At 34.0% G+C, this 23,774-nt stretch overlaps 2 protein-coding genes across 4 annotated transcripts; both read right to left on the reverse strand.

Moving 5' to 3' along the window:
* Positions 1-482: 482 nt before the first annotated feature.
* Positions 483-13,555, reverse strand: LOC148624142 (acetylcholine receptor subunit delta-like). Of its 3 annotated transcripts, none has more exons than XM_088566678.1 (7): positions 13,465-13,555; positions 5,169-5,220; positions 4,450-4,589; positions 3,922-3,966; positions 3,351-3,475; positions 1,481-2,019; positions 483-1,167 (listed from the first exon to the last, which is right to left on the reverse strand). In XM_088566678.1, the coding sequence occupies exons 2-7, from the start codon at positions 5,218-5,220 to the stop codon at positions 755-757; spliced, it is 1,314 nt and encodes a 437-aa protein (XP_088422804.1). In that variant the 5' UTR covers positions 13,465-13,555; the 3' UTR covers positions 483-754. The 3 variants fall into 3 exon arrangements, with proteins under 3 accessions (XP_088422804.1, XP_088422803.1, XP_088422805.1); XM_088566677.1 differs by lacking the exon at positions 13,465-13,555 and adding an exon at positions 5,706-5,863; XM_088566679.1 differs by lacking the exons at positions 3,922-3,966; positions 13,465-13,555 and adding an exon at positions 5,706-5,864.
* A 516-nt stretch (positions 13,556-14,071) lies between these two features.
* On the reverse strand, positions 14,072-18,464 carry LOC148624143 (neuronal acetylcholine receptor subunit alpha-4-like). The gene is made up of 6 exons (XM_088571007.1): positions 18,425-18,464; positions 17,921-18,081; positions 17,345-17,389; positions 16,826-16,947; positions 16,007-16,545; positions 14,072-15,346 (listed from the first exon to the last, which is right to left on the reverse strand). Exons 1-6 carry the CDS (start codon positions 18,462-18,464, stop codon positions 14,874-14,876), a joined length of 1,380 nt encoding a protein of 459 aa, XP_088427133.1. The 3' UTR covers positions 14,072-14,873.
* Positions 18,465-23,774: the final 5,310 nt, after the last annotated feature.

Genomic DNA, 23,774 nt, shown 5'->3' on the forward strand with positions numbered 1-23,774 from the left:
TGTATTCTCCTGTATTCTGTATCGTAGCTAGCTTGGTGTTTCCTTACAAGGACATCACTAACTGACCTAAGCACCCATCACCAGTGTATTCCTGGTATCCATCTGTCTCTCCAGCGTTACTGGTCTTCCCTTGCCTCGATCCAGTCTTCCCTGAAGGCCACTGAATGAAATGCCACGAAACGTTCACACATCCCTGATCACATGATATCATTGTGCACCTCTAGCTCTGCATTTCCATCTGAAGGGCTTTTTAGGTTTTGTGATGCAAAACATGAAACCCATTAAGCGGTTTCGGAGGAGTTGCGGATATAAAGGTGGTCCCTCGTGGGTTGACTAATGATTAAGTACTTGTTTTGCATCAGGAAAGTCCAAAAGTCATTTAGAGGCAAGTGCAAAATGGCATCATGTGATAACAGAACATGTGTAAATTTTGTTGAATTCCATTCAGCGGTTTCGGAGAGTTACGGCTATGTATTTCCAAAACAGGGGTAATGGTAATGGATTTATTGAAAATATGAAATACATGACTCACAACAAACTTAATCACTTTTACTTGAACTCCAATAGGAGTACGTCTTGACAAACTAATTCACATATTCTAGTACAGATTAATTCAGATTTGTTGAGAATGGGCTTATCAATATATATTTTTTTTTTTAAAGTGCTGATTCACATTTAAAGCAAATAGACTAACCATGATGTGTCAATATTTTCTGTGATGTTCTTTATAAAATAAATAGGCCCTCTTAATCAATTACGCTTTAGTGATATAGCCGATTAATATCAGTAAGAATAACGCACATGTAGATGTACTTATCAAAAATATATAAATATTGAAGAAAACTTTGTCCATAATGACAGATAACTGTTTCCATGTAATATCTGTTTCCCCGATATTGTCCTCAGTTGTTACGTCTAAGACATTTTCTTCAGATCTTTTGTTGTTTTGGTCACACATATGAACTTTAGTTTTCAAATCTTTCACTTTACCCCTGTTGCACGAACATTTCTTTCCTAGACAAGCGAAAGTCATTAAATACTTTTTTGCAAAACGTTTCGTGGACTCCGACATATTTTCGTCATCATCTCTCTGGTGAAGGTTTATCACAAAAGTTGTACAACATACAGCAATAGTCGCTAATAGCAGGATAAAAGCAAGGTATAAAGCTGAAAAATATATTGACGGCTTAATATATAAATAGCGTGTGAGTGTGTATGTGAAAGAGTGTACAATATATCCAACCAAGAAGATTAATTAAATAAATAATAATTAGAAGTCGTGTTAATAAAAACAGCAATAGCAGAGTTTTTCTTTATTGAAGTCTAGATTTTCTTTTGTTTGTTTCTTTGCTTTCTTTTAGTTTCTGTATGTTATTGTTTGTTCCTGTTTCTGTTTTGTTTTATTTTTTGTTTTGTGCTGTTTTTAATTTACGGACAAATCATTTAACCACATGACTTAAGATGGTTGTTACATACTCACACAAATAGCAGACCGTTGTTGAAGTACTAGGTATGTTGTCAGATATAAGAGTCAAATAGACAGCGTAGGAAAGCAACACTGTCAGAGAGAAGCCTATTTTTTCACCAGATTCTACTGATAACCTGAACACAACTGCTATTAGTGTTGCCATGAGACCAAGTGGAAACAAGGTGTTGACTAAGTGGAAAATCAAGCGTCGCTTTAACTTAATTTTAAATGTCACATAAGCGAACGATTCTCCACCGATTGATGACGCCTCTTCTTTGCCTTCTTCTAATGATATTAGTTCCCATTCTCCATTTTCTGAATAGAAACCAGATTCAACTGAGGACGAGGCTTTAAAACTTAGTCTGATTTCAAATGAAGTATACGACCACGAGCTGACTTTTATGTGACACTCTTGTGTATCCATTGGGTAATATCTAGTGTCCGACTCACAACTGACTTTATAGATTCCTGCAGGATTCCAGATAACATGTCCACGCTGTGTTATTCGCATCGGCAACTCCTTCCCACTAATAACCGATATTCCGTCAACTCTGATAAAGAAACAATATCTGTAAAGAATGCCCCCGTTGTGTGTAAGTCAAAGCTATTACAATAAAATCGCATTTAAATGCGGATTGAATACGCTGTCTAGAAAGCAGATGAAAATTGGAATGCTATGAATTGTCTTAACTCATACCACTTTTAGAAAAGGTTATGATATTATCAATACATACATATCTACACACTAGCTATATAACTGCGTGAATATGCACACAGCCGCAATTTAAGTAGTACTCAAGCTAAGAATCATGCAAAATGATTCATGGTTGGAAAGCCTACACATTTTTATTTTTTTTAAATATTTTGTTTAAAATGTTACTGTAAACAGAAATTGACATGTGGCTTTTCATATAACCCTTGTTCTTGAGAGATAAAAATTACAAAGAATGTACTGTAGAATTCAAAATTAAGGGACATAACTCTGTAAATGACACTAAAATACAATAGAAACTACCGGATTTTCAATGTGAATTAATTCCTAAGAGCTGACAGATTTCAATGACTAATAAATTTCATTATACAGAGCTATAAAGCAACTAAATAACAAAAATAAAAATACGTTGTCTTTTTTGTGTATCACAGATTACAGAATTTACATGATTCTTACAAAGACTGCTACTTATTTTTTTCCACTCGATTTGCGTTTAAAAGTAAACATTGACGCAATTAAAACATTATAATTGCATTGTCATTGTGCGTAACACTTTGTTCGTGCGCCCTACTATCAGGAAACAGATTGTCATCCTTTTTCGTGTGTTTTGTTTTGTAACCATATCACTAAAGGAATTATATTGTAAGTATTCTCTAACTTCCTGATTAATCCAGGGAACCAAGATCCGAGTGGAAATCAAAGTAATATATTCAAAGAATAAAGACTTCACAGGGAAAACAGACAAAGAACATGAAATAAGCAAAATAACACCTACAAAAAAAAAAAACAAAAAAACAAAAAAAAAAATAAATGAGCAGCACGGACTCCACTGGGAGCCTTGACTATGTGCACCAGTAGGGCCAGCATCCTCTGCAACACCCGTCAAGTAGTTCATAGAATGTGACGTCCATTGTAGATGAAAGAGGAATGGAAAAACATGGTGAACAAATCGGTCCTCATGGTTCAGATGGATACACCATAACGATCATATATATAGAGTATCATTTTATTTATGTAGCATTGACATAATGAATAAACGAATTTAAAGAACAAACGTCTTTAAAATCCGACGGACATGCTGGTCTTATTTGCGAACTTTAAAAATTAACCCAACACCATGTGCAGCTTGTTTGACATATAGCAAGTATACGCCTTAAGATTTTTTCTTACGCATTTTCTATGAGAATTGCCGGTCTCCAGATATATTCTTCAGAAGCAAACAAAAACAAAACGGCTGTGTAATCCTTTGTTGTTAAAGATGTATCAAACCATTGTAATCTAGTGTCATCCCATTCCTACAATATATTAAAATCAGCCGTATACTAGTTGTTTACTTCATTTAATATATGAAACAAAGCGAAGCGATATTTTGTGAGAATCGAAGCCATTCTTTGATTGGATTAATTGAAATTCTTTTCCATTATTTTTGGGTTGTTGGTCCCTTTCACCAAACATTATTGTTTATATGACATAAATTGTCATAGAATGACTGATACTACTATATTCATTAATATTTTATCATATGGTGCATGTTGCCTATGTAGTCTGTTAAATTTAATCATTGCACTGACTCTGTCCCAAATTGGTCAATAAAGAATATTGTATTGTGTTTGCACACAAGATTTGCTCCCACTATCAAATATGCAGCCAGATTTGTATGTAAACACATGTTTATATTCTAGCCGGGCTTCATATTTGATATTGGGAGCAAGCCCCCGTGTTTGCATATGCAAAAACATACCACAGTAAGATATCCGGAAATGGACAATGTCTGATCTTTAATGTTCTGAAATGAAAAGTGCTTTTGATAAGTTTTAAAAGCTTAAAATAGCCTGAACTTAAACCCTTTAATACTGACAATTATTCCTTGATAAAATACGTCACTATGCACTAAGTTCCGTCACAAAGAGTAATCAAGGGAACCAAGGTTATAGCGGTAATCAAAAGAATTTAATCCAGGGACAAAGACCAGACATGGAAAACAGACATACACAACAAAGAACATAAAGTAACTAAAATCTTACATACAAAGTAACAAAAGTATATGAGCAACTCGGACTCCACTAAAAACTGGGAGCATGGACCAGGTGCACCGGTAGGGTAAGCGTCCACTGTTTTTTCTAGAAACACCCGCCGAGTTGCTCATAAAAAGTCAAAATTAAATCTTAAAGGTGTCACAAAAGGAAAATGTAATATCCCCCACAGTGATAAACTGTAGCGTATAGTAAACGTATAGTTGACGACAGAGTAAAAAAAAAGAACAACTTACCAATTCATTTACGGTAAGAATAGTTAAACTGAGAGAAAGTGTTACAATTTTTGCTGGTCGTTGTTGTTTTGAGTAACTTGTGAAAACTTCCGTGCGTAGTTCCTCTTCTAGCGCTATGGTGTACTGAGCCTTTGCAGTTGCTGCAATAGTTAAGCATTTGGTTCTCTTTTTCATTTTATATGGTTACATTTTGACCTGATGTCAAATACTTTTTATTCGATGAAAGTTAAGTGTAGTACGCTGATGGATTCATATGTACTCGTTACAGAAACAAACAAAAATAATACGTGTATCTGGACTATACTGTTCTGTGTAGTACACAGGGGTTTGCTCCTAAAATAAAATATGCAGCCCAACAAGTATAAAGACAATACATGTCGTGCTGCGTATTTAACAGTGGAAGCATTCCATCCGAAGTTTCACCTAATATACACACACATACAATCAATTATTTAATGTAACAAAAGTGGTAGTGCATTTTAACATGTATTTTGACGATAGAAAACACACAACTCCTTTGCACTTATATATGATGCATTGACTAATGCGCTTTTCACTTCATATAATGTTTTCATTGGTACAGTTTAGTATATTCCGAACTGTATGTATAGATTTTTACATGCCTTGGGTCCAGTCAAAAGCACATATATATATTTAATTCTAAATTAAAAAAAAACCTAGCTAGACATCTAGCATCAATGCTTAAAAAATAAACATACCAAGAAATAAATTCAGCAGTGCAAATATATATTCTTTCGTACAACTTATCATCTGCAAATTAAGGAGAACAAAATCAGAATCAGAATTTGTGGTCCTAGACTTCAGTAGTGGTATTCTGATACTTAAAATACAGAAATGATGATGCCTTCAATCACAAATTAAATGGCATCATCCTATCGGATCCTCAATAAAAGTTAACAAGATTGTACAAGGGAAACACTGTCTGGCAAGTACGAAAGTACTAAAAGAGAACAAAACAGTTTCTGTAAACAGGTGTATAATAAGATTTTAAAACCTCCTAAACCAAGAATAGCATTGGCGATGACCACACCAGAATGGGGTATGTATCGACACAAATACCCAAGAACGAATTGTTTTAGCTAAAATGGTCACGGCAGTAAAAACCACACAATTTTTTGTAAGCTGTTTATATTTCGTATGATTGTTTATATATATAATTTTTTTTTTCATTTTCAAGAATATTAATTTGCCAAAATCTTTTACATGCTGTTTTTTTCCCAGATATATGAACTTACCATCACTGGATCAGAGGAAGAAAATAGTTTAGCCAATCACATCAAGTTCATTCAAACCGATCGTAAAACAACCTTTTAGTCATCTATTTAATCTAATATGTCGAATTAAAGAATGCAATTAAATTTTAAGCTGCTTAAACTTGGCGAACCGCGACCATTCCGTGTATCATAGTTGATTAACCATCACGTTGGTATTATTTTTGATCGACAATGGGCATGAATTCAAATTTTATGTACCGAAATTAATGTTGTGTTAATGTTGTTTTCGGATAAATGTTTTTAAGTCACTGACCCAGCACAAGTAAACAAAACAACAAAAACATGTCCGGCCATCGTGTTGTAAAGGCTTTCGGTTATTTAAATTCGCACCTTTGAACTCTAAATGACTGGCTGCGATATAGTACAAGGTCAATTCGTTAAACATATACTTTGAAGTACTAGTATTTTAATATGTTAAGAAATGCCCTAATCTTGTTATTTATTATAAAGAAGAAAATGTAAAGTACTACGTCGTATCGTGCGTATGAAGCAGCCTGGTGAAGTGGTACAAAATGTTATTAATGAACATATAAAAATCTTTTACAGTACAACATACGTCTCGTGCGTTTTTGTTTTTGTTTTTGTTTTTTGTTTTTTGTTTTTGTTTTGATTTGTTTTGTTTTGTTTTGTTTTGTTATTGTTTTGTTGTTTTTGTTTTTTGTTTTTTGTTTTTGTTTTTGTTTTTTGTTTTGATTTGTTTTGTTTTGTTTTGTTTTTTTGTTTGAATCTTGAGAGAGATTTATATTAAACATACTCTATTGTCCATAAAACAAAAGGATTGGACTCAAGTCATTGTCCTCTCCATACAATACAAAATACAATTCACAATTCACAAAACAATTATAAACAAACAATGGCATAGAGCGGAGAGAATGACGGTGAAAAAAAAGACAGAAACGAAAAGAAAAGCGAGAAAGGATTGCCATGTGGTCAATTACCAAACCTTTGGGTATCCTTGATGTAGCTCTGCACGGCAAGAAAAATTCTACTAGTATATACTCATCAGACAATAATTCATTACTAAAGAGTATTGTTCGAATATCTATATTATCAGATAATCTTGCTAATAGAATGGCCCTTTCAATTTGGTATAATTTACATTCTATGAAAAAGTGAAGAGAATCTTCACAAGGCCACCTACATCTCAAGCTAGCATTATTATCTTGAGAATTAGTTGACATAACATTTCATATTGATAAAGAGACTAAAAGTCTTTATGCACATTTTTAAGTCTCTAATATTGTTTGCGACTTCTTGCACTCGTAATTACAGTATTGTACATCCGTATACGATTTGCAGAATTATATATTACTATACCATCTTATGCTTTGATCGGTGCCGTAGAATTGTTCATTAATCTGGCTTCATACGAGATCAAAATGTATCTCTTAAATACCATACGTGTACATGTGTTCTACATGTGTTTTTACTTGTATGAGAGCGGGAAGTTTACATAAAAGATGAAATTACTGGTTAGCATTGAACTTTCTGTAACATAGCTAGTCCCCGCTTTGTTTTGATTGAGAAACATGCGGGTCATTATGGTTACGAAGTCACCCGATTTTAAATAGAGCATATCGCAACTTCGATTGAAGTTCAAAATTCAAAGTTCAAAAGTAAAGTCAGTACATATAAAACATTACAACACAATCCCTAACGAGCTTTTAAAACCGACATTAGCTTGTAAAACGTTCTATAATGTCAAGTATATTATCAAAAAAGGAATACACTTATTTTGCTAGAAATGTAAAAATGTACGGTATATCAAAAGAGAACATGAATGTATATTACATGTATCAATCGACCTAAAATCTTAAATTTTCAGCTCACTTAAATTGTGATTTTTGTTTTTATTCTTAACCAAGTCTAGATATATCAACGCCAGGGTTTATGATGAAAATGAGATTGATTGGGAGTTAAGTTTAATAGAGCATCGCATTCGCATGGATGTTGAAAGCAAACCAAAATCAGTGGCATAGAATATTTGACGATTGACGATTTTGAAGATTTTTATTTATATACTGTTGTTTCATCAGAAGCCCAAAGGAAAGTGTATTAGTGAAGAGCGAGATTTTCGCTGCATCATAAAAAGGCAATTATTGAGATTCACACAACAAAAGATGTTCTTACAATCTAAGTATTTCATTTTCAACACAATTTAAGTCGAAATAAACCGAAAGTTACATAAATTTGCAGCTATAAATATGTGTCATGCTGTCATTAGAATTCATATGTCTCAGTGTTACTATGAGCTCAGTGAGTGAGTAGATTGTAAAATTCTAACTTTCGTCCCACTTGAATCCCTTTAATTAAATTCACTCTTGCTGTCTTGCGATTAATTCCAGATCTGAATCATCTAATCCAACAACTATTGAAATATCGTGCCCCCTTGGTACTAGTAGATATTAATTATGGACGAGTGATAAGTAAACGCGTGGATTAACTATTTCTTTGAACCTTCTTTCTATATCATGTAGGGCTTATCTCAATGAAGTGTGTATCTGTACACGTTTCAGCTATTTTGATTCATTACTTTTGCAGGAGTTATTAGAATTACAATGTGTGACATACAGTAGACATTCCTCATTTTCAATAATTTCATAAGACAAATAAAAACGGGATATTTGTTTGACATCTGCAAAACTCATTTCCAGTTCTTAGATTGGGGAATATGATTAGCTAGTTACAGTTAGTGACATACCCAGTTGACATACCTCAATTTCAATGATAGAAATATTTTATATACTGAGACTTTTTTATCTATGTTTCATAAGATAGATGGGCATTAAGGAAACATGTTCTCGAAAACTGCTTGGCGCATTCTTCCATATTTGATAGAATGTATTATGAAGTTTAAATGTGAGTCTTGTATTGCTATTTCCGTTCAACAAATTTTGGAAGAGTTTTGATACTTCCACTATTTTCGACATTTCTTAACTGCAAATGACTAAGTGAAATCACCTCCTTTGAAACTGCTTGACAATTTGCTTTTTAGGTCGTTAATAGTGTTAGCGACTTCTTTCACTCGTAATTTCTGTATTTAGTATTCGCATATGATTTGCATTAATGTGTAGTTATACGCCACATAATCCAGTAGATCTTCGCTGTGTTCACCGCCACAGCGTTATAGGTCTAGATTCATACGAGATAAAAATGTACCTCGTAAATGAGAACGGGAAGTTTTCATGAAATGATCAGTTGGCTTTGAATATTACCCAGTTTCCGATTCAGGCAATGAGCCTAGTCACTAGACTTTATAGGTCATATGCATTAGCACGCCCCGATATTTATGAATATTCATTCCAAGCTGCTTAATCTGGTTCATAAATTGGTTCCCTGTCAATATCATAAGCGACCCAAAGATCGCTACAACATACCTTTTTAAAAAGATATCATACACATGTCTATGCGTGTTTTTTTGCTTGTATTAGAACGGGAAGTTTGCATTAAAAAATAAAATGATCGGTTAATACTTAATTTATGTAATATTACCCAGTTTCCGATTCAAACACAGGCGTTCGTTACAATTGATAATACGAAGGTCGTATATATTATCAGTACGCTGATATCTATATATAGTCATTCGGGTCATAACGGTTACGAAAAAGTACGCAATAATATCAAGGGAACCAAGATTTTTGCATAAGTCCCCCGATTTTAGAGCATATTGCATTTGTACTATTTCGGATGTTTAAAGTATGCCAAAATCAGTGACAGTGAATATTTGACGATTAGCGACTTTGAAGTCTTCAGTCTTTGATTTATTTTGTAGAATGTTTAAAAAAAATGAAGTGTACACATGCACACTAGACTACAATCTCGACGGCATCGATTGTGAATGAGTTATGGAACATAGGAAACTCTTCTCAACAGCTGGGGACATGTAGATACATGTAGCAATCATCTTTGTACGTCTTTATGATATGTTATATATGTTGTTTAAACTTTATTAATGTTGAATTTTTCATACCCAGTGGATAAGTCTGTTAACAGCTTTATTGACAAAGAATTTTGTACTGTTCGGTATTCTAGTATAGATGATGCAGTGGGCATGGTTCAGAATTTAAAAAGGGGGGCTTTGGTTTCAAAAGCCGACTTTAAATCTGCATTTCGTCTTCTACAAATATGGCCTGGTGATTTTGACCAATTATGGTTTGCCTTTGACGGCATATTCTACTTCGACAAATGGTTGGTTACCTATAGGCGCTTCAATTACTTGTTTACTCTTCGAAAAATATTCTACAGCTCTACATTGGTATACCGAATCTAGCAGTAAGTATAAAAAATATTCTACAGCTCTACATTGGTATACCGAATCTAGCAGTAAGTATAAAAAATATTCTACAGCTCTACATTGGTATACCGAATCTAACAGTAAGTATAAAAAATATTCTGCATTATTTAGATGACTTCTTGTTCGGTGGAGAAGCTAATACCCAGCAATGCATGGAAACTTTGCCAACATTCCAGATGGTATGTAAGGAATGGGGTGTTCCCATAACAGAGGAAAAAACTGTTTTACCTACAGAAGTTTTGACATTTTTAGGAATCGAGTTTGATACGAATTTGATGGAGCTCAGGTTGCCTAAAGAAAAGTTATTAGAACTCGCTCAACGAAGTACAGTTTTATTAGGTTGTAAAAAGGTTTGTTTGAGAGATATTCAGTCCATTATTGGTTTACTGAATTTTGCTTGTCAGGTCATGGTTCCAGGTAGAGCTTTTTGTCGGCGTTTGATTGACGCAACCTCCAACATCAAGCAATCTTGGCACAAAGTGCGTGTCACAACGAGCATAAAAAATGATTTAAAAATGTGGCTAATTTTTTTAGGTAGCTATAATGGTAAATCTGTAATTTTGGACAAATTTTGGTCATCTAGCGACTCATTAGAGCTTTATACGGATAGCGCAGGTAGTTCAGGTTTTGGCATTTATTTTTCCGGAAAGTGGGCCCATGGGAGTTGGCCTTCTCACTGGCAATCGAGGGGTTTATTGTCCGACATAACATTTTTTAGAACTTTTCCCAGTTGTATTAGCGATGCAGTTGTGGGGTTGCAGTTTGTCAAATAAAAAAGTGCTTTTCCACATCGATAATCAAGCCGTAGTTGCTATTCTTAACAAAAAGTCATCGAAGTCAAAAAATGTGATGACATTAATAAGGAAACTAGTCCTTGTGACGACTCTAAAGTATAACGTTTTGATTAAGGCCCAATACGTACCGGGGAAATTGAATAATATTGCTGATGCTTTAAGTCGTTTCAATTGGCAGCTCTTTATGGAACTGGCTCCAATGGCAGAAAAAAGAGCCCACAGAAATCCCGGACCACCTGTGGAAAGTTTAGATACAGAGGCTGATTCGTTAATTTCTCATTCCTTGGCTGACAACACACGGAAATGTTACAACACAGCAGTTCAGTCTTTAAATCGGTTTCGAACCCAGTATGGCTTTCCTGTCACTTGGCCTGTATCTCTTGACGTATTAATGAAATTCATAGCTTTTATGTCCATACGGGGTTTATCCCCATCGACAGTGAGCATATATGTTTCTGGTGTAGGTTTTGCGCCTAAAATTCGCGAATTCGTCGATAATGCTAATTGTTTTCTTATTACTAAAATGATTGAAGGTATGCTCAGAATTAGACGAGTTAAGAAAGATCCGCGAGTTCCTATTACTTTGTCCTTGTTATCAAGATTGTCACGTTCTTTAGATTCGATATGCTCTTCTTTTTATGAAACCCGTCTGTTTAGGGATGCTTTCAGTTTGTCTTTTTCGCCTTGTTACGAATAGGGGAGTTTACTGTCGAAAGCAAATCGAAATTAGGCAGACACACGATTTGTTCAGATGACATTCATTTTCAATCAATAGGCCCTAAAGTTGAATTAAACGTCACTCTTAAGAGTTCAAATGCCGATTAAAGACACATTTCCGTTACTCTTATTCTTACAGAGCAATCTCGAGAAATTTGTCCGATCAATCATTTACAAAGTTATTTAAACGTTCGTTGCCCTATAGATCATGGTCCTTTATTTGTCCATCTTGATGGTTTATATTTAACTAGGTATCAATTTACTTCAGTCTTGCAGAAATCCCTGGCTTTTTTGTGGCGTTAAGGAACATATAAAAAGTCACTCATTCAGAATAGGCGGAGCATCTGAAATGGCTAGACTTGGGGTTTCTGATGTTGAGATTAAAAGATAGGGTGGTTGGTCTTCCAACGCGTATTCAGGTTATGTTCGCCATAATGCAGATGATTGAAAAGCTTTTGTCGTATATATACGATACCTGATTACAATAATGGTTAAACCGTTCAAATTAAACTCGATCAACTTGTTATAGGCTAAAAACCACTAATTCCACTTCCCATAGGCTTATATGCTAATTTCACAATATTCAATGGCTTCTCTGGACTTTACCTTAACTTTAACCTGCAGAGGACTATATATCAGCATGATTCTACATATGTCAGCTCACAATCCTCAGAATGGCATGTGGGGTTAGCAGACTTGCAGTGCAGTACTGGTCACCGGAAGTGAAGGGTCTATAAATAGCATGGGAAATCCCAGTGTTTTCACAAGATAGGGGTATATTTAAAAATCATTATGGAGATTAGGCTTCACATCACAAGAAGCAAAATTCACCTATAAAATGTACAGAAATGTTTTTCCTTTCAGAAACTGTTTCAATTTTTTAAATAAGATGAGAACTTTTTTCACAGCACTATGAGGAACAGGGGTAATTTCTGCGTAGGACTATTTTTGCCTACGTTCCAAATGCTCATTGGTTGAATTGGTGGTCTGTAACCTATAGGTAAAAGACACGGTTGGGTGATTGGTTCATCCATAGTGTATTGGGCGTCTCGTAGAGCCGCAGGAAGAGCCGGGGGTCCCCACCCAACCATACACTGGTTCGGTAAAAGAGGGATGAAATGGGGCGAGTTAATTCCCTCAATAAAGAGAGAACTTCTGTCGTATTCTATACCCGATGTTCTTTTAATTCAGTTAGGGTCAAATGATATTGGGGAAATCAAAGGTAAAGAGCTAATTGAATTAGTTAGACTCGATATTCTTTGTCTTCGAACGCTTTTTCCAAATTTGAAAATAGTCTGGAGTGAGATACTACCAAGGCACTATTGGCATGTGGCGAGAAATCAGGTGGCAGTAGATAATACTCGTAAAAGAGTAAATGCAGTTGTAAAACAAATAATTCTAAATGACTTTAAAAATGCTTGTGTCATCCGCCACCCAAATATTAAAGTATCAGAAATGACTTTATTCAGATACGATGGCGTACATTTGTGATGTTATACTTAAACAATATACAGAGAGCTCTTGAAGCTTTACTGAATGATGCATGTAAAGTATTTCCTGCGTAATAGGTGTATCTTTCTCTCCAATTTATAAATGGGGATGGACCCGTTATGAACGCGCCCATTTTGGAATCTGGTAAGTTGAGAGTTCGAGGGGGTCAGGATCCTAGAATTCTACGCTAGACCATATTGTATAATTCCTTCCAGTGGTACCACGGGAAAGTGGGTTCAGATTTTGGCCTTATCTGTCACCAGAGCGGCCGGTTCACGACTGGTACCAGTCGGAATCTTTCAACCCTCGTTTACCGGGATGCGTGATTTAAATATGGCCTGGCGTATGTAAGGATCGGACTCCCTGTTCACTCAGTAATGCACGGAGGAACTTTTGTTACCGCTGTTACCAGCGGAACGCCTACCTTAGCCAATTCAATTCTCGGCGGTTTTTACCATCTTGCCAGATTTCGTCTTTCCGCTTTCTGCAGCCGTTTTTTGCCATACATTGTACACTTGTGTTGGATCTATTATTAATTGATAATATGAAGGTCGTATATATTATCAGTACGCCGATATCTATATATAGTCATTCGGGTCATAACGGTTACGAAATAGTACGCAATAATATCAGGGAATCAAGATTTTTCCACAAGTCCCCCGATTTTAGAGCATATCGCATTTGTACCATTTCGGATGTTTAAAGTATGCTAAAATCAGTGACAGTGAATATTTGACGATTAGCGACTTTGAAGTCTTCAGTCTTTGATTTATTTTGTAGAATGTTTAAAAAAAATGAAGTGTACACATGCACACTAGACTACAATCACGACGGCATCGATTGTGAAGGAGTTATGGAACATAGGAAACTCTTCTCAACAGCTGGGGACATGTAGATACGTGTATCAATCATCTGTGTACGTCTTTATGATATGTTATATATGTTGTTAAAACTTTACTATGATGTATCACCGAATCAAGAACATGTGAAAGAAAATGCATGAATAATGTAGCGTAAACTTATATTTAAGATCAGACACAATTGCAAAAACTTCTCTTAAAATGCTATAAAAATGAAATACATGTATAATTGTTTATAAAGTTAATTCAAATTTTACAAAATAAAACGAAACAGTAAAAAATGTACATTCATGACATATGTATTGTGAAGTGTCGTGCAGAGACACATGTACAGCTTAAGCAATGGGAAATCTGTATATGCAATTGAACATAACCTCATCTTACCTTTCAGACATTTTTTTCTGCTCGAGAAATACATAGATTTAGATCTTTGTTGACAAATTCAAGAATCATATGCAGATGGCTCATCAGGTCAGACCTTGTATCATTCTAATGAGGGCATACTAGAACATTGATAAGCAGTCTCGCATACATGATCATATTGCGGCACGACAGACTTTGTAAAGGATGAAGAAAGTTGTGAATGTACCGACATTTCTATGGCTATAGACAAAATGTTTAAGAACAGTTAGTTTATCACTGGTACTCAGCAAACCTGACTTAAAAATTTCATGGGCATGTATTTCTTTTAATGTTCGAGTAAGCTTATTCCACTCGACTATTGATGATAGTAACAAGATTCACTAGATTATACTCATCGACCTGACAAAATATCTGTCTTTTGAACAAGGTCAACATTAAAACTATACTATGTTATATTACATTCAATATGTATCATAGATTGAAAAAATGACTCTTCCTTTCCTAATGAAACAAGTGCAATGGGAATCAATGATCTTACAATAACAGTCTGTTACAGACAGTAACCGGTATATTGTTTCATACTTACATTTTATATAATAATATATATATTTCAAGCAGCGGCAGAAAAGTAACCAACGATAACAATAATATAAAAAATGATGGTAGAGACACAGATGAGAAATAAAAACAGGTTGAAAAAAAAATTGTCCATCACTTCAGCAAGTTCCATCCATGTAAGGTCACACGTGTTTTCATTCTCAACTTGTATTTGTGTCTCGGGGACTGCAAGGCTATCGCGCTTTGGCGTTGTCTCATTATTCATCATATCACACAGTATGATGCTCTCTCGTTTAGCATGAATTCTATTTATATTCTTCTTCAGTTCTGGTGATTTAGAGTTTTGGTACTTTCTGCAACCACAATTTTGTTCCAAATAAGCAAGTCTTTTCAAACATTTACATGTAAATCGCTTCAGCCATGATGGTATTTTTGAGTCATCATGACGCATTCTCAAGTCAATGACAAGTGTAGTACAACAAACAGCAATAGTTGCAAGAAACAAAATAAAGATGATGTACAATGCTGAAAATAGACAAAAATGATATTTTCCCAAAGGTAGTAAGAATACAGATACATGTAGCTACGTGTGTAGTCATTCATCAATTTATATATGCATAAAATTGTCAATATTAGTCAAATATCGAAATCGTTTATTTAAATTTCAACAATGGGCCTCTTGAAATTATCGACATTTGTTCTATTATACATAAGATATAGGTTTTTTTTCTAATAAATTCAGGCAAAATGTTACTATCATTTAATTTCAGACGTAACACGGTTTCGGATTGGACCAAAACATTCGTTTAACATCTCATAGACCAAATTTTGTGACTGTGACGTCATAAATTTTTTACGATTTACTCGTTAAATTTTGGTACTTAAAATAAATCATAAGGAATAACTGTTTTATTTATTTATTTTTTTTGTCTATTTGAAATCGCCTCAATTCCCGTGGTGCACACTTAGAACTAACCTGCTAGGCAGGTTATTTAGTGTGCACCACGTGATTGAGGTTATTTCTTCATAGACCGAAAAAATATAACAGTCATTCCTTAAATGGTGCTTTGTGAAAATTGTGCCGTTTTCCTCAATCAATTTGAATATTACAATTAATTCATCTAGTACCTGAAGCAACGAAAGAACGTGTAAATAAAATTTACGAGTTTCTACTAGTTATCTTACACAAGTAACAAACCGTCTTTGATGAACTTGGAATATCTTCAGTGATAACAGACAGGTAAACAGCATAGGATAAAAGGACAGTTAAAGAGAAACCAATTTTTTCTCCAGATTCTACAGGCAGTTTGAACACAGCTGCTATCAGTATAGGCATGATGGAAACAGGGAAAAGCGTTTTGCCAACATGAAACAATGGCCGTCTACGAAGTTTCAACGAAAACGTGATGGTAGAAAATTGATCGCCAGTACGTGTGTCAGACTCTTCTCGAAAGGGCTCAGCCGAAAGTAAATCCCATTCTCCATTTTCAACATAAAAACTTACATCAACAGGATGCGACTTATGAAAAAATAAGTTGATTTCGGCAGAATTATACGCCCAGGAGCTGATTTTGTAGAAACAAATTTGTGTATCCATTGGATAAAATCTAGTATCTGATTGACAGCTTACGCGGTAAATACCGACTGGGTTCCAGATAATCCTTCCATTTGGAGTAATTCTCATTGGAATTGCTATATCAGATATTACAGCTAAGCCATCAATACTGAAATGTTAAATAACAAATATAGAAAAAAAACCAAAAATAAAAAAAAAACAAATAAACAAAAAAAAAACAAAAAAAAAAAAAAAAACAGCAACAACAGAAGTAACTCGAAAAAAGGATGAGTCTGTGCCTGTTTTATCGTAACATGAGCGTTATGGATAAAAACGTAATGAACAGAGAGAGAGAGAGAGAGAGAGATTAAAAAAAATAGACTAGCAAAAATAATGAAACCCGATGAAGAGGGTAGCCACCATCTTTCTGATATATCAATTTTACTCACGCGTTTTCTATGATAATTGGAGGTCTCCACAGATATTTCTCTGTTGTATACAAGAATTTGATATCATCGTAGTCTTGGAATGTATTTAGGGTATCCCAAGCTAATCTTTTGTCCTCCCATTCCTTTCCAAATTAAAATGTCAAAGAAAGATACGTTTTAAACTAGTGTTCGAATTTCCAATAATCTTGACACATTTGTTTATAATAAATATACCTTCATAACTATTACACCTTTTTCTTTCTTATTTAATGTATTTTAGGGATAATTATTTAAGCCTTTTCTCAAATCTGTTCAATCGTTAAAGTTTAAGGATATCGTGCTCTTATTTTCATTGACCTTTTACAAAAAGATGAATGAGAACAATACTAATTCTTTGAATAATACGAGCCCCCTTGAACGAAATTAAAGTCTTTGTTGTAAACCAAAGCATTTATACTTGTAAAATTATATCATGTGAAAATAAACAAAATTCATTAGAAAAGTAGATAGTCATAGAAATGACAAATCAAACATAATTACCAGTCTCAAATAACCCGAGAAAGACAACGATTGGTCTCTTATATTCTGAAATAAAAGATGAGAAATATCATTCAATAAGTTTGGACGAGTATGCTTGATATGGAATTGAGGTATTTATTGTACATGGTTCATTTAGTAATGGCCATACCGAAAAGCCGACCATGTATATAACATTTAAATGTCTTTAAAGAGCAATATTTTTTTCTGAATCAATTTGTTAGTGCTGCATGTCCTTTCATTAATACAAGACCAGTTTGTTTAATCACACCATTCGTGATTTCTATTTTTGAGTTTAAGACAGAGATATAATTATCTAATTTGTCAGATCATCTGTGTCGTTTATCTGACCGATAATGTAATATCTTACATATTTAATTTACTGCCAGTACCGTAAGACTGGCTGATAATGTAATATCTTACCCGTTCCTTTATTGTCAGTACCGTAAGACTGATCGATAATGTAATGTCTCAGCAGTTCCTTTACTATCAGTCCCTTAGACCGACTGACAATGAAATAATCTGACTAGTTCCTTTAATGTCAGTTCCGTGAGACTTACTGAAAGTGTGATATCTTACCAGTTCTTTTACTGTAAGTATCGTAAGACCGACAAAAATCTTTAAGTTTGATCTAGGTTTTTGTTGTGCGGAATAGTTAGCTAGAAGTTCCGTTCTAAGTCTTTCTTCTATATCATAAGTATTTTTCTTTTCTCTCCGTCCTTCAACGTTATGAAAATAAACTATACAAATAAAAAAAAACATCATATAAGTAAATATTAGCAAACGTAATGAGGTACTGTGTAATTAAAACAACCAACAAGGTTAAACTAGCATGGTGCATTAGATTAAGTATGTATTTTTCTAATTCCTTTATGAGAAATATCTTATAGCCGTAAATAATATTTTTTAACGACTTTAACGACGAATTTTAAAAGTAAAACTAGAACGATGCTCTGCGAAAAAAATGAGTTGTACTAGAACGATACTCTGAGAGAAAAAATGAGTTGTACTAGAACGGTACTCTGAGAAAGTAAATCAGTTGTACTGGAACGATACTTTGAGAAAAATGACAGTTAAACTTACCGAATACAAGTAAGAGTCGATTAATATTTATTAACACCATCTTTGTTAATGTCAATTAAATCTCAGTTCCTGTCAGACAGACCTACGTTGAACATGTAATTGCTTCTAAAATGTCGTGTGTCGTACTTCGATAATGAATAAATACCCATAACAACTAAGAATGATTTTAATTTTACATTGAAAGTATACAATATGAAAAATAGATGACCCTTGGGAAATCAAATTCTGTTTACATATAAACTGCTGGAATTTGTCATCATTCTGTCCTTCATTAAAAAAAATTCTCTCAAATCCGGAGAAGGATGTGGGAGGTTAGCAGTTGTCGTAAGATCCCAATCGTGAAGCTCGTTTGTTTGATGGAGGTAGTTTGTCATATTGAAAGCTAAATTTGTGGTCAACCAGGAACCGTATGGCTTTAGAAATTAAAAAATCCACGCACAAAAATCGCTCGAATGTAACTACAAATGAAAGGATGGTGGAATTAGGAAAAAATCAAAGTATGTCTTTAAGCTAAGTTGGAAGATTTTTTTCTGATTCTCATTTCCTTTTGAATGTTTTCTTTTATGTACATATCTTAAGTTCATGCTCAGTGAGATAAAGTAAATGGTGATAGTAAGCAAAGCCAGGTCTATTTAATGAAAGAATATCACCGTTATATCGAAAGGAAAAATTAAAGGACTGGGCGGACTTGATTTTCTTTTGCTTGAGAAAGTTGTGGATAAAGTCTTTCATAATATCAAGATGTGAAATGCTTAAGTTGTAGTCTTTGTAAGAATCATGCAAATTCTGTAATATGTGATACACCCCTACAAAAAAAAAAGACAATACATTTTTTATTTTTGCTATTAAGTTGCTTTATAGGTCTATATGATGAAATGTATGACTATTCATTCCAAACTGTCTGCTCTTAGGAGTTATTCCACATTGAAAATCCAACAGTTTCTATTGTATTTTAATGTCATTTACAGAGTTATCTCCCTTAATTTTGATTCTTGATAGTTTTATCTCCTAAGAACAAGGGTTATATGAAAAGCCACATGTTGATTTCTGTATACTGTAACATTTAAACAAAATATCAAAAATAAAAATATGTAGGCTTTCCAACCACGAATCACATTTTGCATAGTTGTTATCAGGAGTGCTACTTAACAAATGTATATGGATCTAAGATTTAAAAGTGCAGGTCTGAATAATGCCTCTTCTTGTAATTTGGAGGCCAATTTACTTCGTCCCCAACATGACAATAAGCAGAATAGGAAGGGGTTCGGTAGTACAAATAGTGATAGACTCAGCAATGAAACATACTTTGTATGGACACTTATTGTTTGTCTGTTTTTTTTTTTTTTTTTTTTTTTTTGTGTGGAAAATTTAAAGTAGGATTATGAAAATGTTACCTTTCCGTCAAAAACCAGAAATACTTTGAACGAGCACCGTAAAGCATTTAAATCAAGGTAAAACTCACAAAAATCCGATAAATTCTTATGAAATACACTATGGTATGGTCAAGTCAGCACAACGGATATACAATGAACTGTCGAATACTGCAAAAATACAATGGACAGGGTACTATATTAAACATACCTAACCATCAGATACTGATAAAAATACAACATTATTTTGGGGACGACCATTTGATGTCGAAGGGAAGACTTTGAGGATTTCTTCAGATCAAAATATCTATTTCCCGATCACCATTTTAACGGTTAAAATATTTATTTTTCACATACATCGGTTCAAATTATTAATTTCCATATACGTAAAAAAGCATAGTGTTCGGATCAGAGTTCTTGATTTTTTTCTTCGTCCGTTTATAATCTCCAGATTTCATGCAGATAACCATTTTTTTACTGTGACATTGTTATATTGGTACTGCATCGTATGCATGTGACTTACTCCTGTTTATAAATTTTTGAAAAAGTATATTATGATGAAACTGTGTTTAAATGTCAAGCTTTTGATAAAAATAATATGCGCGAATTGTATTCGCTTTAATTACAAATTAGTTCATTCAGGATTTTTTCTAATTTTTGGAAGAAAAAAAATTTAAAAATCCTAACAAAAAGTTCTAAAAGTTTAAAATTTAGTAACAATGCAAACCACTTAAAAGAGCAATCAACACTGAGAATATGCACATAGTGTCCCTACAAGATATGCATGTTTTCTTTTTGTAGTTTAACTCTCAAAACGCTTTTGTTACGATTTACTACTTGTATCATAGTAAGTAACGGATTGACAGCAAAACTGCTAAAAATCAAATCGTAGCAGAGAAATACATGTTGAAGATTTATGATCATTAAGCAGAAAACATATCATAAAATAACTAGATAGATGTATACAACGTTTAATTTGTTATTTCTTGATTGTTGTTGTTGAATTTTATACCTCAAAATGATCTGACAAATAAGTTCAACAACAAAATTAAATGATAATTTTAATAATTGTCGGATACACGTCATTTCTACATGAAAATTCCCAGGGGGGGGGGGGGTCAGGTAAAATGCTGCACTCACTATAAAAGTCCCACTGAGAACATGGCCTATGTTGATAAAATGGCAGTCTAAACCTTAATTGTAAGATAATTTTCGCAGTGCAGTAGACCTGAACAAAACTGGGAAAATGTATGTAGCCATATACTTAAGTAGTGGTTGATAAAATATTTCTAGAACTTCACTGTTATACTCCTCATACTGAAAAATATTTAGGAAAAAACTGTAGGTATATTTTTTTTTATTTCCCTTATATAGCACTTTTGGTTTTAGGGTTTGCAATTCTGAGTCAAAATAAGTAAAATCAATGGCAATGGTTTTGTAGATGGAAAACTGGCTTAATTTCCCTATCATTTCAATTTTACAATTTTTACTATTTTCCAAGAAGATCTTGTGTCTTTATTTTCAGATCAATGGCAATGGATTTCTAAGTTTTAAAATTAACCTTCGTAATGAAAAAATTGAGTTTACTGAAGCTTTGAAATTGTGTGTATAGGTAAAAAAAGGAATTCGGTTTTGTTAATCAAGTAGTCCGTCTGCCTTATAACATCCAAGAAATATTTTCATTCAGAATTGTCAACTATCATCTGTGGCCACATCCCTTCAGCACCTGCGTATAGAGTTTTCATATCACAACTCATACGTTATACCAAAGCTTGCTTGCTGTAGCTAAGCAGACTAGACTTTTTACAACTAGGCTTCTGGAACAGGGTTATGTTGTTACAAGATTGAAGTCGTCACTACAGAAGTTTTATGGTCGTTACCATGAACTCGTGGATCGTTACGGTGTATCCATCTGCACCATGAAAACTGATTTGTTCAACGTGTCATAGTTTTCCTTTCCTTTTTCGTCTTTTTTGTCTATTTTAGTTACTTTATGTTCTTTGTTGAGATTGTCTGTTTTCCATGTCGGGTCTTTGCCCATGGATTACATTCTTTTGATTTCCGCTAAAATCTTGGTTCCCTTGATCACTCTTCCATTGCATATACTAAGACTATATAACTACAATAACTAAAAGCTCGTCTTTTCATTTAGGTAGCTTCCCAAAACCTAAAAATTGAGAAAATTTTAACTTTTTACCATGAAACATTGTGCTTAAGTAATAAGTCCGACAATTTACAGTGGTGCATAGTCAGACATATTCATAATTTACTGTTTACCTTTTATGTAATAAACTAAATCCTAAATATAGCTCTCTGTAATTAGAATATATTTATATTACAATCGGTACCATTTTAAGCTGTTGAAATACAATGTACGGACTAATTCAATGTCTTTTATAGTTCTCTTGGTGCTTTTCATCTTTTTATTCTAGTTTATAAATTTGAATCCCTAAATAATAATAATAATAAATTGTATTGATTTATTTGATTGTATCAAACTCTGAAATATTCAGCATAAAATAAAAGAACACGGAAGCAAATCGTATTTAATAACTCTGTATACGACAAGAGATTTGTAATGTCTGTCAGTATCACAAGAAACGATAAATAGTAATGTATTAACACAAAGTCAATAAAAAAAACAAAAACAAAAACAAAAACAAAGCTAACAAACAAAACATAAATTAAGCTAAACAAATACGTGTAAATGTGACGTTCCTTGATATGTTGTATAATTCTCGAGTAACACTATCGTGTGAGTCGATGTCATATGCACATTTACTCCATAACCTCCTTTTTTCAAATAAGCAAAATACATAGTTACAAACGTCGGGGGGGGGGGGGGTATATAACTCAACCATAAATATTGAGTTAATTTTAACATTTTTATGAACCAAACATGTTTAAGTGATTGCCCGATACTAGTTATTATGAACATGATCAATGAGTTTTTAAATTGGAGTTGGCCATTTAATGAAGCATGTGCATTTTTCGGAAATCTACGTACATGCATGTAATACATGTATTGTATGTCTCTGATAGCTCTACAAAACAATATTCGAGAATTTGCAGGTCTTTAATCCATGTGATATTATCTAACAAATAAAAAAGAATATTGTCAGCATATAATTAGATATAACCATTATTTACAAAATATACTCATGGTTGATATGAAGAGTTTTTTACAATATAAATAAGAGTTTATATTATTTTAGTAAAACTAATGTAATAAAAATACACTCAATAAAAATATATAGGCAACATGAAAGAAATGATAGTTGGTGGCCACGAAACGGGATGGTTGCTATGCAAAAAAACCGGGTTTTTCGGGGGGAAAAGTTGATTCTCTGTTGTAAATGACGTTTACAAAATCCAATTAATTAATCCACATTAAGGTAGTTGCCATATATTCTCATAGCTTGTTTGTTTGTTTGTTTGTTTGTTTGTTTGTTGGGGTTTAACGTCCGAGCAGCAATATTTCAGCTATATTCAGACGATGAACATGAAATGATGATGATATGAAAAAGGGATGGGACTCAAGGACAAAGGGGTCGACAAATTTTGATTGCCACTGGAAATAGGGAGAGGTGGGTAGGGTCGGGCAATTTAGCCTCCTGTGGCGGAGCCCTATGGTTCCTACTCCGGGAGAATACCACAGTAGGGTTCTTTAACGTGCGAGGAACGTGGCATCTTTCCCAACACGGTGCACCACTATGGTTTGCGGTCAGGTTTTCCGTATTATAGCCTGACAACCCCAGCATGTAACACGCCAGGGATACCCCATTCCACTACCTGGGGCACACATCCCAGTTGCTCTGTGGGCAGAGCGCCCTAGCCCCCGGCTAGGGTTCTGAGCACTATTTAGTCGCTTCGTACGACAAGCTTAGCGCTGCTGCAGACTTATTCTTTTAACACCCGGACCTGCACGGGGCTATTCTCATAGCAGAGCGTAATCCATTGATATTGGCCAATATCTGAAA

This window comes from Perna viridis, chromosome 2 (genome assembly GCF_037379345.1).
Source record: "Perna viridis isolate PV_CMFRI_1.1 ecotype Kerala chromosome 2, ASM3737934v1, whole genome shotgun sequence".
In the NCBI taxonomy this organism is placed as follows: domain Eukaryota; kingdom Metazoa; phylum Mollusca; class Bivalvia; order Mytilida; family Mytilidae; genus Perna; species Perna viridis.

Bases quoted from the DNA above. Each gene is read 5' to 3' on its own strand.
- LOC148624142 (XM_088566677.1), bottom strand. The intron at 4,590-5,168 runs GTATGTTTATTT...TAACTATTGCAG, and splicing joins ACTGCTGAATTTATTTCTTG to CAACTGCAAAGGCTCAGTAC. The intron at 3,967-4,449 runs GTAAGTTGTTCT...TTTTCATTTCAG, and splicing joins TTCTTACCGTAAATGAATTG to AACATTAAAGATCAGACATT.
- LOC148624143 (XM_088571007.1), bottom strand. From the start codon at position 18,464: ATGGTGTTAATAAATATTAATCGACTCTTACTTGTATTCG. The intron at 18,082-18,424 runs GTAAGTTTAACT...TTATTTGTATAG, and splicing joins TCGACTCTTACTTGTATTCG to TTTATTTTCATAACGTTGAA. The intron at 17,390-17,920 runs GTAAGATATCAC...CTTTTATTTCAG, and splicing joins TACTTACAGTAAAAGAACTG to AATATAAGAGACCAATCGTT.